The sequence below is a fragment of the Pseudochaenichthys georgianus genome, chromosome 9 (genome assembly GCF_902827115.2).
Source record: "Pseudochaenichthys georgianus chromosome 9, fPseGeo1.2, whole genome shotgun sequence".
Classification (NCBI taxonomy): Eukaryota; Metazoa; Chordata; class Actinopteri; order Perciformes; family Channichthyidae; genus Pseudochaenichthys; species Pseudochaenichthys georgianus.
This window is the reverse complement of record NC_047511.1, coordinates 4,218,024-4,233,101: the sequence shown is the minus strand read 5'-3', so window position 1 is coordinate 4,233,101 and position 15,078 is coordinate 4,218,024. Positions and strand designations below refer to the sequence as shown.

The 15,078-nt window shown below is 40.3% G+C and overlaps 2 protein-coding genes across 2 annotated transcripts in view; both read right to left on the bottom strand.

Moving 5' to 3' along the window:
- zfr (zinc finger RNA binding protein) overlaps nt 1-4,038 on the bottom strand; it is a 41,439-nt gene extending 37,401 nt beyond the window's left edge. The window contains exons 1-3 of the mRNA XM_034090523.1: nt 3,939-4,038; nt 3,674-3,755; nt 1,930-2,209 (exon numbers count right to left, since the gene is read on the bottom strand). Of these exons, the coding sequence (XP_033946414.1) occupies nt 1,930-2,209; nt 3,674-3,755; nt 3,939-3,975 (399 nt within the window). The 5' untranslated portion in view covers nt 3,976-4,038. The remainder of the gene's footprint in view (nt 1-1,929; nt 2,210-3,673; nt 3,756-3,938) is intronic.
- A 397-nt stretch (nt 4,039-4,435) lies between these two features.
- Nucleotides 4,436-9,962, bottom strand: imp4 (IMP U3 small nucleolar ribonucleoprotein 4). Its single transcript, XM_034091161.1, has 9 exons — nt 9,878-9,962; nt 8,705-8,813; nt 8,535-8,618; nt 8,323-8,432; nt 7,537-7,669; nt 6,594-6,748; nt 6,064-6,158; nt 5,330-5,403; nt 4,436-4,766 (listed from the first exon to the last, which is right to left on the bottom strand). The coding sequence occupies exons 1-9, from the start codon at nt 9,878-9,880 to the stop codon at nt 4,654-4,656; spliced, it is 876 nt and encodes a 291-aa protein (XP_033947052.1). The 5' UTR covers nt 9,881-9,962; the 3' UTR covers nt 4,436-4,653.
- Nucleotides 9,963-15,078: the final 5,116 nt, after the last annotated feature.

The window sequence follows — 15,078 nt, the reverse complement described above, 5'->3', positions numbered from 1 at the left end:
TATTTATATTAGATGTGACTCTTGGCGTTTCTGTTATTATTAACACTGCTGCTTTAGTTGTTCTGACTGCTAAAATCCTGTTATTCCTAATTTTAAAGCCGATATTCCGTGGGGTCGGATCCTTGTCACCTTTTTCATACCTGATGAGTTTGCATCCCTGATTATATTTAAGACTTTTTCCCTTTTTTTAAGAAAAGTATCGAAAAAGAATCGGAATCGCAATTCTTGACTTGGTATCGTGACAACACTACTCACAACCAATAAACACATTTTGTATATACTCCTCTCTCCTATCCAGTGTTTCCCACAGATCTGAAATATACTTGGGAGGTGACGTGCAACAACATTGACATTAACCTTTCTGTTGGTCGCTTGTTTCCACGTCAGGTGTTATGTATGCTAGCAGCAGCACCACACAGAGTTAACTCAATGATACAAACATGGGTTAATGATTAGAGGTAACTGAGTTATTTATTTTGTTAAAGTTTCAGCTATTCTGTTTACAGTTCTGTCATCACATTATTTAATACGATTTGTTAAAACATTGTTGTTTCTTTTGATGTGAAATATTATTTATTTAATTTAAATAAAAAGCAATGTTAATTCTGTTCACAATTTGCTTAGTTAATTTAATAATACATGTATTTTTGAATCAAGTATTAATCTTTATTGTCTTCATTGTTAGTTTCCACATGCCTAAAACAACCTCAAGCTAAATCTAAAAGTTGATGGCTAAATAAGAGCGTTTGAGAAATTGTGCAAGGCATACAGTAATAGTCCGAATAGTCGATTAATCGATTATCAAATTATTCGTTTGTTGCAGCCCTACATAACACCTGACGTGGAAACGTTACTCGTGGATGGGGCTACAGAGCTACTAGAAAGACAGTGGAACCCGGTGCATTCCTCCGTCTGGATGTGGAGCACTTTTGCTAAATGTTTAGACAAACTGCTCGTGTTACCGCCCTTACATGCTAAACTCTTATTGCACTTTAGGCAACGAGCATCGAGATGGGTAAAGTTTAACCACACCTCGGAGCGCGTTCTCTCCGCCATCTCCTCCGTGTGTGTGTGTTGCTGCATGTATAAGCCGCGTGTGTGTAACTGCTCCGCCCCCTCGCAAGCAGACGGGGGAGAGAGATCTCTCGTCTGGATTGGAAAGATTGAAAATACAACAAATAATCATAGACGCATTTTCCAGTCTTTTTGCATGTTAGAAACGGAGTTGGCGACACTAAACTGCAATATAATGTTTGTGTAGCAATAATTCATATGACATATTTTTTACATGTCTTCAGTACTGATAAAAAGACCGATAACGTCGGAGCTTAACGGTACCACGGTCTTTAATAATTCAGCCCCGGGGCCCGTTTAATACCGGGGCTCAGTACCCATCCCTATTGAAGATTCCATTTGAAGGGCACAACAGAGCTTCTCTGTGAACCACAAACAGCGCGTGGGGGCATTGTTTCAACAGTCAAAGAGCCAAAGTGTCACGTTACAGAAATGTGAAAGCAAAAGGAAAAATAGCCAAAAAACTACATTCAAATGGCAAAGATAGTCAGGGGTACAGGGGTCAGTTTACACAATGATAAAAACAATTTGTGATTTAAGGAAAAGGATTGTATTTTTTAAATTGCCTTGGAAATATTTGTTTGTATTTGAGTTGATCATAGACTGTATGTATAAATGTATCTATTTTAAATGAGGTGATACATTAATTAATCAATAGACAAATGTCTTTTTTATTATTTGAATATCAATTAATTAATTGTTATTGAATGCTGTATATATATATATATATATATACACACACATACATACAATGAGATGAAGACATACTTTGTTAATTTAATTTTACACTGGTGTTTTTTACATCTGGTCTGGCCCGTGTAGATGCCTTGAAAGAAAAAAGAACTTGTGACGTACCTGGTAGTTTTGTGAGGTGACGGGCGGAGGTGGTGGTGGTACATCCTGCTGGCGCTGAGGGTAGCCGTAGTCTGCGGCAGTATGGGCTGGCTGGTATCCTCCATAAGCTGCAGCAGTAGCTGCTGCCACGGAGACCGGCGCTGGCCTAGCTACAGCCACTGTGGCTGCAGAGGGAGCATAGGCCGCCGCCACGGTGTGGGCCGCCACCGGAGCCTGATGAACGGTGTAACTGGCCACTGTGGTGGGGTGTGTGTAGGCTACCCCGGCAGTTGGCTGCTGACTGGTAGGGCAACACGGGAGAGAAATGTAAAAGGTTAGCTGGCAGTTCACTCCTATTGTGGTAGTGGTTTTAAAATTAAAGTTACACAATTGACTGTCCTGGTCCTTAATAGTGATTGGCTGAGCTGCATTAGAACCCGTTGTATTGCGGCACCATTTAATCACGTATTGTCAAAAGTGGTTGAAAGAGACAGAGGAAAGAGAAGGAAGATGTTGACCTTATCATATAAAATAACCCACGTACAACATCTCATAATTCATACTGCAGTAAAGTAGGTAGCTGTTATCACCTTATAAAGTAACTGTTGTATCCAGCCATTAAGCAAAAAGAAGAGGAGGAGGAATTTCAAAGAAAAAGGTAGTGTAGTTAAAGAGAAGAAACAAAAAGGAGCCGAGTAGGGTCTATGTTTGAGCAGCATTGTTTCATGTCGATTCGTTGGTGACTGTTATTGCTGCTGCACTGGCCTTTTAACTGCAACCTTTTCATTTCTCTTAACAATATTGGTGTAGCTATGGTGGATTTGTGTGACGACTCATGGTTTGGCTACCAACTATTTAGTAAAGGATATCAACGTTTAAAATGCATGTTTAAAATAGCTTTAAACCTGTTTTCCTTCACACATGGTTGGATGTTTTGTTGCAAACATTAAGTATTTTCTAGCATAACCTCACGCTTCAATCGGAGTTTGGTTTATTGTCGGTATTTAATAATTCAAGGCATTTTTGTTGCCGTTTTGGGGCAGAACTTAAAAATAGTAATACAAAAAACAACTAAATACAAGTATTGAAAAACAAATAAAATGTGCATTTAAAATTGGGGGAGCGGTTTATTTTAGAAGGGTGCAAAGATTTACAGTTTACATTAAGAGAATATATGGTGTACACAGTGATGTAGTCCCAGGTGCCTGTATGCCTTTTCATAACTGTTGGCTTGATCATGAAAGGATAAATATACTGTGGGCAGAACACACGTCCCGTAAACCTCTTTTTTAGCCAGTGTTAAGACCATAGACACAAGGTTTGGCCCTGCAATAACACTGGAGCAACAGACACAGGCTCCTTGTTCATTTAAACTAGAATGGTTCTAGTCAAATGAGTTCAGTCTGCTCACCTTTTGCCGCAACGGAAGGTTATCGAGCAAAATAAATGTCAGTGCGTACATTCAAGGTGGGGGATTATAAATGACTTTATTCTTAATGACACTATAGACGTCTTTTTTGTAGTTTTGCGTCTGATAAACAAATTGATGTATTGACACTGGGCTTATTCAATAATATGTATCTTCTCCATCACCGCAGTCAAGCCCCGTCTGATGCGGCTGCAGCAGAGATAACCGCCCCCTCCCCCAGCCTGAACAATGGTGGTAGTAGGGACCATACCGCCGCACAACACACTAACGCAGCTCACCTTTGAGCAAAAAAGCATGTGGTTACGGTACAGAGGGCAATGACTCATGTTCCCTTACCTGTACTGGGCGGCAGCGCCATGGGTAAATCCAAAGTAATTGCCGGTAGCCATTTTGGCATCTTCACCTAGCCGGCCCGGCACTGCGGAGAACAGACATACAGTATTATGCTAAGCTAACAGTTAGCAGCGGGCTCGACCGAGCGGCCCAAGGACTGTCCATTAACGTCATTAAAACTCATACACATGCTTATTTGTTTATTAAGATACTTGACACTACACCTCTATAGCTTGCAAACAAAAACACCAGCTTAAACAATACTCACCATAGGTGAAGGACACTACTGGACATATAGGAATCATTGGTTTTGATTATTGTACCGACGAACGTGCAGGACACACCAGCGTATTTATATTACATGCAGTACCCGGAAATGTCCTATTTGCGCCTGCGCAGACGAAAGGAGCTTTTGTGCAAAGATCTGCGTGCCCGCTGAGAACTGCATTCACTCACGGGAGCGCGCAAAGCTGCAGCAGGCTCTTCTTATCATAACATCTGTCATGTGCCTCAATCGCACAGATGTTTGTTCTTGATCACTAACTTCATTTTAAAAGAATGTCCTGCAGCAACTGTATTTTCCCTTTGGAGATCAATAATGGCAGTACTTTCAGCGATTTATGTAAATGAACTACATTTATATTTATATTTCAGTGAAAAGCTATATAAAAGTAGACTTGCAAAGTTATCCATACAAATATGGATAGGTAAGAACATTTTATTTCCCCCACTTTGGACAAAACAACTCACACCACTGAGCCAGCATAAATGTAAAGATACACATTTTATTTTTAAAATAGTACAACAGTTATAATAACATTTTGAATTTGGTCTTGATGAATACGATGCAGTTTGACTGTGAAACCCTCTATATTTGGTCAAATAAACTCACTTGTCATTTAAAAAACACCATATTTTAAGAATGGTATAAAACATAGTCCAGAAAGCACAGTTTTGTACAACAGTTTGCTTTATTACTATTTTTATTGCACACTGAGGAACCTCCTCTTCTTGGATGTGTGTGTGTATGCATGGTGACGCCATTCCACATCCGCCGTACTCTCGTTCTCCAGGGTGCCCAGTTTGATCATATACACTGCAAAAAGAACAGGTGTTAAAGGTGTCACGGCCATTTCTACTGATCATAATTCCATTGTTGAGCTCTACTAGAATACATTTACATTGTTCAATGTTCCAAAATCACATTGTTCTCATGCAGCATCTCTGTATAGTATGTGAATGAAGTTGTATTTTTCACTGTTGACCAAGTTTAAATCAAAAGGCCCCCATGAACACACAATATCTAGATTTAAGTATACAGATGCGCTCTTTGTAGTTTTTCTATGGATATTGTAGTTTCACCACAGCAGATGCACGTCAATAACCTTCGCTGGTGGATCATAAATACGTTGCTCAGTGTAAGTGCAAAGTCTACTCCTAATGCCTGATGTATTCTCCTCGTCCTTTTTCCTTAACCACATTTGATTTCTCATCGAGGTCAAGGAGAAGTGGCTAGGAAAATATATAGGACCTGATTTCTTTGACTATTGGACTGCACGTGTGCTCCTGCTCCCAGTCTGGGCTCAGCTAGGCTAAAAGCTCCTAAATCAATGCGTGGACTGGATGACAAGTCTCTTTTATCCATCTACACATACTTACATTTCATTTCAAACCTGGGTCCGACTTCAGTCAGCACCACGTTCTTGTGGTCTGTTTTCTTGTAGGTGTGATGTCTATAATACAAAAAAGAGAAAAAGGTAGAACTCTTAGCACTGTTTACCTTGATTAAGGCTAACTTTTGTATTATTATTATTGGTCTTATATATGTAACAAGGACCATGCATAACAATACATACATCTGGAAAAAATGGAAGAGATCTAATATACCAGATTAAAGCTAAAAGCTCATTTCCCTCTGCAGTCCCTGGGCAGGTACACACATACACACATTTCATAATGCCTATCACAATTACAAATAAAACAGATCAAATACAGATGTATACAATAAAAGATACTCGTACATATGTCAACATAACTCTAACTTTACAATGCATTAAAACTTACATCTCAAATGACAGTAACATTTAAGTTGAATCTACTGTACAGTATTTCATTTGACATTCTGTTTTTATCTCATCTTGCGGGAGGAGGTTTGTACTCAAAATGTTCATTGTCAAAACTTCTCTTGCTTCTATTGTGCATTTGATAATAAAGCCCTCGAAATTTGAATCATAGAGTTAGCTGTGCCGTCTCAGCGTCGTGGCTCCTCGTGTTATCATTCTGGAGTAGCGATAGAAACACTGGCTATTTTAAAACCAGCTTCTCTAAACCAATCAGAATCGTCTTGGGCGGCTCTAAGGCCGGGATGCAAGGACTATTTCACACTGACTGACCTGAAAGAGATGAAGTCCTCTTGGTTGGAGAACGTGATGACCCGCCTACTGTCCTCCTTTGGCACCGGGAAGAGATGCTTGAGGATATTTGATACCTGCGTGAACACACATAGTTAGTGACAAGTGGGGAAGGTCAGGATGGGGAGCAACAGATTACATGTTACGTAATCAGAATACAAAAAAGGTAACTGTATTCCCTCACAGTAAATCGGCCCTCGAGTCCAAGTCTGTCTTGCACTATTTCTATTTTTAAATTTGGTTTATTGTTTTACGTCTCATTTATAATCATGTTGCATTGTTGGAGGAGCTCGGGACTTTCATTGCCATGTCTAAGCTGTCAAATAAAGCCTTTGCATTTGAATCTATTGAAGTAATCTAAAAATAACGGGAAGTAATCAGGTAATCTTTTGTTGTGAAATTCAGATTAGTTTACTGATTATTAATTCTCTTGTACATGTTACTAGTATTTGTAACGGAATACATTTTGAAGGAGAATATCTCTGGCATGTGTACGATGGTCCATCTCTCACCCTGGTGCCGAGGCGGGAGGAGAAGTTGTTGAAGATGAGGTGGGGGTAGGCCTCTGACATGGTGCCGATGTCGGGAACATCGTGCCTCATGACCACGTTGTACAGGGTAAAGTATGCCGTGGGTCCAAAAGGCAAGTGGCACACCACCAGGGCGTCTGGAAGTAAGTCACAACACAATGAAAACCTGTTTTACCTGGATTTTTTAAGATATCAACTTTATTTATCCCAAGTTGGGAAAATATTTTGTCACAGCAGCACTTTGACAGAAATTGTGTAGAGAAGCTCAATAGTCTATTACAGAGTCTAAAAATACAGTTACAGCCTACAATGAACACAGGGTCATGTGACCTGAGGCACAGGTCAGAGACAACTGTGACGGTGAGAGGCCACGTTAGTAAAAGTTCTCCATAGGAAAGCTAAATGTTGTTCCTAAGACTTAATACTTACTTTCGTTCCATATATGGAGCCGTTTCATTATAATTCAGTTAGTTGAAAGGATTGGCAGCCGGTCCTTTGTCTTGCTCGTACTGACTTTTTCAGCGAGTTATTTTCGTTTTCCAATTTAAAACACACTTCATATCCAAAACCTGCTTAGAGTTAGTGTGCAATATAAAATAAAGTCATGCATGAATGAGGCTAAAACCCAGGAACAAGTTAGCATTTGAACACTTCTGGTTTCAACATTAACGTTTTTTCGAACAAGTTTTTAATCAGATGCCTCTTGATTAAAAATAAGGTATTTGGTTAACGCTGGCTTAAGAGATGTTCACCTTTTGTTCTACAGTAAATAATTCACTGATAAATGTTTGAAGCTTCTACGTGTCATAATACAAGTGGCTAATTGTGGCTTTATCTGGGCTGCTTCCTGGAGGAGGAGACTCCTGTTCAAAGCCAGAGGGACCAATCACATGTCCCCAACATGAGACCGAGGTAACGTGCGTACCTGGGTTTCCTCTGGTTTCGTGTATGATGACGAGGTCAGTGACGTTGTTGGCTTTGCAGGCGCCGACCAGTGCGTTCATCTCGTGGTTTCCTCTGTTCATGCGCTGGGCTCCAGGAAACATCAGCTTTATCTCCTGGAACAATCGACATGAAGCACAAATTGATCTCTTTTCTTCCTCCGCTCTCGGGAAGAGCTCATAAACATCAGAGGAACCACTACAGCGGATTAGATTCCCAATGTTCTCTGATCATCAGTGGAATCATTGGACACTTGTATCAAGGTGCACACTCAAAAGTATCTTCTTCTTTTTAATATTGTAAATCCTGCACAACATGTTATCTATTTTTAATCTGCACAGCTCTCCACTTTGAACACAGTATTTGTCATATTTTACTGTACTCAGTTTCTCAAGTGATTATATTTTGTGTAAATATTGTCTTTATTATAATGTTTAAGAATAATCTTAAAATAGCTTTTATAATAGTATTATGTTTTGCTACGTATTCTTCTTTCTGTGTCTTTGAATGCACCATTAACACCAAGCAAGTTCCACGTATGTGTAAATCTACTCTTTTAATACATGTTCTGTATTCAGTACCCCTCATCTGAATGACAGCATGTAGTGCTTCACCACCACAGGCTGTATGTATGTTTGTACATATACTAATGGCGTGGAATGGTAATGTTTGATGAGACCCATCAAATAAAGGCTGACAATCACAATCTCCAAGCCCATCCGCGTTCTAACGATCTCAGAGAAATTCATCCCAGAGAGAGTGGCCTTACCTTGGAGAACATTTTGAGTCTGGAGCTGGGGTCTCTGGAGGTGGTCACCAGGATTTTAGGATCTTCCACTCCGGCCCATTTATACTCATCATCCATGTGTGAGCTGACACCTGCACAGACAAGAGCCAATCAAAAGCAATGAATACACTGAAGGCTACACTGATCCATGAAGTAGGACGCTGCTCGTAAGAAGAGGGAATAACAACACAAACCTTCGGCTCCTTCATCGTCGTACTCCAGTAGTTTCTGCAGCTCCAGGGCATCTTTGCGTACTTCAGTTGGAAGGAGACGATTTTCTGCAAAGGACAAGGACAGCTCGTGTTAAACCAGGATGGGTGCTTGGTCGGGGACGATGGAACCGATGATCCTGCCCGATTCCCACCTTCAAGTGCTCCCTTCAGCTTCTGCTTCTTCTCCTCAATGGTTCGGAGCCGGTCCTCCTGGGCCTTCCTGTACAGGTACTCTCGACGCTGTCTCACTTCTCGGCGAAGCTGGAACAATATGACACCAAATACTCAAATACACAAACGTAATTTTGACTATATAATTAGAATCAGAATTCCTTTATTTAATATAGAGGAAAAAAAGAACACATTAGTTATAATAGGAGAAAAATGAAGGCAAATAAGAACACACCCATGGCTAAAAATGAGTGATAACGTGTAATTTGACATTTTCAGTATACGTTGAATTGTCAGAAATAGGGCTGCACATTCGATAACACATTCAACCCATTCAACACATTCAAATCACAGAAGGTGCAATATTTGTTAAAAGGAATTAAAAATGAAAAAAAATCATATTGTCATCTAGAGACTTAACTAAATATATGTGTGTGTTGAAGATCCTAAAAACACAAGATGATGATTGATTTTAAATACATTTCAAAGATAATAAAAACGATGCAAAAATGATCAATCGCTCAATTATCGTGAATCATATTGCTTTTAGAATATCATTCCAAAATAATCTCAATTATGTATTTAATCCAAATTGTGCAGTCCTAGTCAGAAATCAATATATAATGATGTGTATCATGACACCATGACTACATGTTGAAACTCACAATGAAATAAGGTAAACCATGTCCTTAATGATAAGTCACCAATGTCAATGTTAACAAAGTGCTGCCTGGTGAAGTGGAGTAGTGTTACTGCCGAACACAAGAATAGAGTCGGATTATTCATGTTTCAGAAGATATTTGGGTTTAAAATAAAGGTTAATGTAATTATTAGGTTTTCTAAATGCAGTTCTTGGTGTCAGTCCCAAAAAGAGCAATTTCCATACAGAAAGAAAAACATAGCTTATTAAGTTAGCTAAGGAAGCTATGCAACTATAATATAACTAAATATCGTCATAAACATAAATGGATATAAACTGTGGAACACACTGTGATGTTTACATTGAATAAAGATACTGTATCACGCGCAAATGTATCATAAACTACGTTACATCTATCGTTAGCTTGAATGCTAATGCGAGTTTCGAAACAAAGATAGTAAAATACGTAATAAAATACGTGATAAGATGTTAGAGTTAGGCTTTATAAACTTACCATGATGATTCTTTAGCATGTAGCACTTCTCACATGGAGAAAGTAGGGCATGCGTACAAGGGCGTTCTTCATTGGCTGACAGAGGAGCCAATGAGAGCGCTCGATACTGATTTCAAAGCTTTTCAAAATAAAAGCCCGAGTTTCAAGCAAACCCCAAACCCCGTCTGTTGAGGACGGAGTTTAAAGGTCCCATGTCATGCTTTTCGGTTATTACCCGTCCCCATGTGTGTTATGAAGCTGTTTCTGCATGTAAACGTTCTGCAGAGTCACAAACCCTCAAAGTACACCCTATAAAACTCTAACAGAAAAGACCTGTCTATGCTGCCCCGGAACGCCTCGTTGGAGATTTGTCTTTTTCTTCCTGGGTACAGTGACGCTTTGTCTTTTTCTTCCTGGGTACAGTGACGTGTCCATGCCCAGGTCCAAATGGACCAATCCGTGGAGCTCCTCACACACACGCACACGCACACGCTTCCGGTTTTTGGCATAGACGAAAGACGGTCTGCACTACAGGGGTTCCCAAACTTTTCAGCCCACGACCCCCAAAATAACTGTGCCAGAGACTAGCAGTCTACTGAAGCCAGCCCCCAAGTGATGTCATTTAGTTTGAAGAAAAAACATTTGCTAAAAAAAGCTGAACGTTCGGAGAGGAGCCGAGAAGCTGATGATGAATATCTTTGCGTTAGCCTGAGGAACCACACCTTCCACTATATATTTAATCATTTTATGTGTTCAAGTTAATGCAACAACTGGAGAAAATACAGTCTCTGAAGTGCTAAACTGACACAATTTATCTTTAATACAAGTTATAGCAAATATGACCGATTCACATGAGGACATTAATTTAAGTCTTTCGTTCACAGCATTAGCAAAACATGTTTCTAAGGTCAAACACAGCTAATCTTTCATGCAACAATTGTTTTAGAAAATAGAATTCCAATATCACGGATTGCTTGAGGGCAACCGGCCAAACCAACACGTTCTCACTCCCATCCCGTCACATATTGACGGACGGTCAGGGCCCCTCCCCATCGCTATATTACGTACAGGGTACCCCTTGACCGTCAGGCTTCTACGGGCAGGGCGTCCCATAGATAGACCTTCATAGACCACGTGATCAACAACAATGGCTAACCTTCGTGTTATTCTCGGTGGAAAATGCCTATTTTAAGGTTCATTTGGCCATTAAAATGCGTTTTGATGTCATTTTATGTGATTAATATGAGTTGTTATTTCTGATTATTTGTGCAGTAGATGTACATGATGTTTAGTTTGCTAGTTATGACGAAGATTACTTCATGAATGTGTACACATTCATGGTTGCTAAGGTGGTTGCTATGGACGCTGCAACAGCTCCCAGACCACGTGATCAACAACAATGGCCAACCTTCGTGTTATTCTCGGTGGAAAATGCCTATTTTAAGGTTCATTTGGCCATTAAAATGCGTTTTGATGTCATTTTATGCGAGTAATGAGTTTTTATTTCTGATTATTTGTGCAGTACATGTAGGCCTACATGATGTTTAGTTTGCTAGTTATGACGAAGATTACTTCATGAATGTGTACACATTCATGGTTGCTAACGTTTTTTTGGTGGAAATGTGTTTTTTCACAGCAAAGTCACCCTCTGTACTTGGACTTATTGGGAGAATCTAAAGGCAAGAACATCCCATATATTTACTTCGGTCTTTATTTTAGACCTTTAGTATTGCCGTCTGTGAGGAAAATAAATGGGGCTCAGAGCCTCGTATTTTGAAAATCTTTTTTTCCTTCTAATTTGTTATTCTTTTCAAAATAACACACTGTTATTTACTCACCAATAACACACAATTATCCTTGCTTTTATTTATTGGTTTAATTCTATAATCTCGGGCTTTTTTGGCGTTCGTCAGGAACTGAATTTCAAAATAAAAATAACCGGAAACAGACGTAGGCATTTCGAGTGATTACCCAAGATCCTCAGCTACGCTGTTTTAGCCGCAATGCATGCTGGGATTTCGAGTTTATATTATATGAAATCCGGAAAACATTTTAAAAGAATAAAATAATACTTAATTCCGAGTGCTCTTGCTTTTCTCTTTGAAAGTCATCACATAATGGCATTGTAATACACGGTTCCGCTGCAATAAATATTACAGATCTGCCCAGGGGCGGACTGGGACTACAAATCAGCCCGGGACTCTCGACCGGCCCACTTCGGTACCGCCGGCCCACCGCGGTACCGCAAGTAAATACCGCTAGTAAATTGTCGACGGGGACGGCGGGGGACGGGGGAGTAGACAATTTACTAGCGGTAGACATTAAGGGTAAATAATGTCTACCTCCGGGCCGGTGGACTTGTATTATCACTGGCCCCACCATTGTAACCACTGGCCCGGAGCATTCGTCCAAAAAAAAAAATCTAATAATGAAGAAAAATTAACACATTTGTTGCAATAGTAATGTATGCACTAACTACATTACTACTTGTACTACAATATTTTAATCATCAGTTCTTCCTCATTTTCCTCAATTGTTCATATTTGGTTTATTAAAATAATGATATTGTGGTCATTGTTAAAAAATGTCTGCGAGTATTATTATTTGCATAATGCACTTTCTGCCTTCCTGTCATTAGGAGTTAGACATGTAATCAGTGGCGGCTGGTGGAAAATATTTGTGGTGGGGCTATTGATAGAGTGAGAAATTTTTTTTGGGAGAAATGACCCCTTAAATTAGGACTTCTGGTGATGTAATGGCGCGTTTCCAGTGCAGCGCGGAGCTCGCTTTAATGCTGCGTTCAGACCGGACGCGATGCGAATATTCGCTTCGCTCTAAACGCTCCTATCGCATGCTCTAGTGGCTCGAGTTTCACCGCAGCTTGTCAGCTGTGTTTACTCGCATCATTCAAACAAGACGCGCTGGCTCGGGAGCTACAGCTACAACAAGAGTAACATATTTGACCGTGATTTAATTATAATACACGTTTCAAAATGGTGCCGAAGTAACAACATACTGATACCGGTTAGTAAAAACCATGAATTAATGCTTTGACAAGTCTGCAGACAGACGGCAGGCGAAAAACCTTTTAGAATGCTTGTTCCCTGAATGGAGCTTGGCTAAGCTAACGCTATATATGCTCCGACCGTCCACACTCACAACAACGGCCTACAGACGTAAATAAACCAGCGACTGTATTCTCCATGACACAGACAGTCTGTGGTTTGTACTTGTTTAACTTTTGTCTAGTTTCTGAACAGATCGTATCTGTCCCCGGCTGTTTGAAGAGCAAGCATGTGAAACAAAAGATAGCATTTACCTGTTTGCATCCAGCTAGCCATGTGAGAAGCCTTGTTGATACGTTTTGTCTTTTTCACGAGCTTGCTGTGATATATAAAAATCGGGTTGGTCCGGTCCAAGGTCTTTAAGTATCAATTTATCTCCCAAACTTCTCCTTTCAAAAGGATTGGAGAGTAGCTCTTTGGCGACTCCACCTGCACACCATTCTCATCCAAATACTGCATCACCTTGGTCACTCACGAGTCTAAAAAACAACTCCTCACGTCAACGCACGTAAGCAACATGGGCGCTAACGTGAGCACCCACGTGACCAAAATATTTGATGGCGCTGATTGGCTGAAATTATGTTTCGGCGGCACAGTTTACTATTGAGACTTTTGCAACCTGCTGGTTGCTGCTGTTTCGCTCGGGGGCTCTGCCCCGTAATGATAAACTAATGCCATGGGCAAGGCCAGGCAGGAAACAGGTGACTTATCAGTAACTTTAGACATCGTAACACAATTTTAAACGAGATTGTATTGTAGATTATACATTTTTGTGATACTAATTGTATGATATTTACCTTGTTCATTAAAAATTAAAATATAAAATATATATTTTTTTTAAATATATTTTTTTTAAAGTTATTTTTTTTTATTTAATATTTATTTATTTTATTTTATTTTGTATCTGGCAAGAGGTGGGGCGGCGCCCCTAGCTCCCCTATGGGCCGGCCGCCACTGCATGTAATGGCTATGTAATAGATTTTATTAGAACCTTCATTATCCTAAACTGCTGGGACATTTCGCCAATTTCTTTATATTGTCTACTCTTCACTTACTTGTCAGCATAGGTCAGCATTGATGTACAGAGCCGACAGAAGACCTTGTTTATACTGGCATCATATTGAGAGGTGTGCAGCCAGTGACGCGTCCTAAAACCAGGAAGTAAGCTGCTGGTTCCCTCCACAAGGGTTTTGGAAAATAGCTGGAAATAAGGTCTGTGGAAAACAAATCCGTTTGATAAATGCATGTTTTGTTCAGCCGGATAATCTCCACATGTCTACCCTACTTTTATAATTTTCGAATCATAAATCTAATCGATAGATTATAAAAGGGTTTTAGGACGCGTCACTGCAGCCAACTCCATCGATCAAGCTGGCTGAAACGTTCTCTCCCTCTTCTTCTCATACTCCCTGTCACTCTCCTTTAACTCCTCCGGTGACTTTCTTTTATTTGAAGATTGTTTTTTGCCCGGCGCTTGGCCGGTTACCGCTGGTATTAAAAACATTTGGAGAATGGTTAGGTGGCACGATAATCTGTAGTGAAGGAGCGCGCTCACGGGAGCCTGCTCCCGCTGCGCTCCGCAGCAAACAGCTGTTTGCTTTTCACCCAACAACAACGACAACCGACTCACGGAACGCTATGTTTTAACGTTGATAAACGAAACAATTTAACTAAATTGCTAGTCAAAATACCAATACCACAGGACAATTTTTTTAAAGCAATATTTTTAGTGGCCCGAGCGGGCAAGTGGAAAGTACGTTATGCTGGCCCGGGGTGTCTAAATAGTGCTTCCGGGCCAGCGGGCCATTTAATGTCGAGCCCTGCCGGTTACCGGCCGGCCCACATCGTCCGACCGGCCCACTTCAGTACCGGCCCATCGGGATTCGTCCCGAACGTCCCGATGGCCAGTCCGCCCCTGGATCTGCCGTAGTTCTTTATTTATAGAGCCCTGATGAGAAGACCTTTGGAAAAACTGAAGAAATGCCGCCGAAACTGAATACTTGACGTGGATCATAAATATATCAACAATTAAACAACATCTTCAATTTCTCTTCACACAATACGTCTCCTTGCAGTATCAACACTAATTCGGCTGACTTTTACATTTGAGCTAATTCACAGATAGGTTATATTTACACCATAACGGTGCACAGCTGA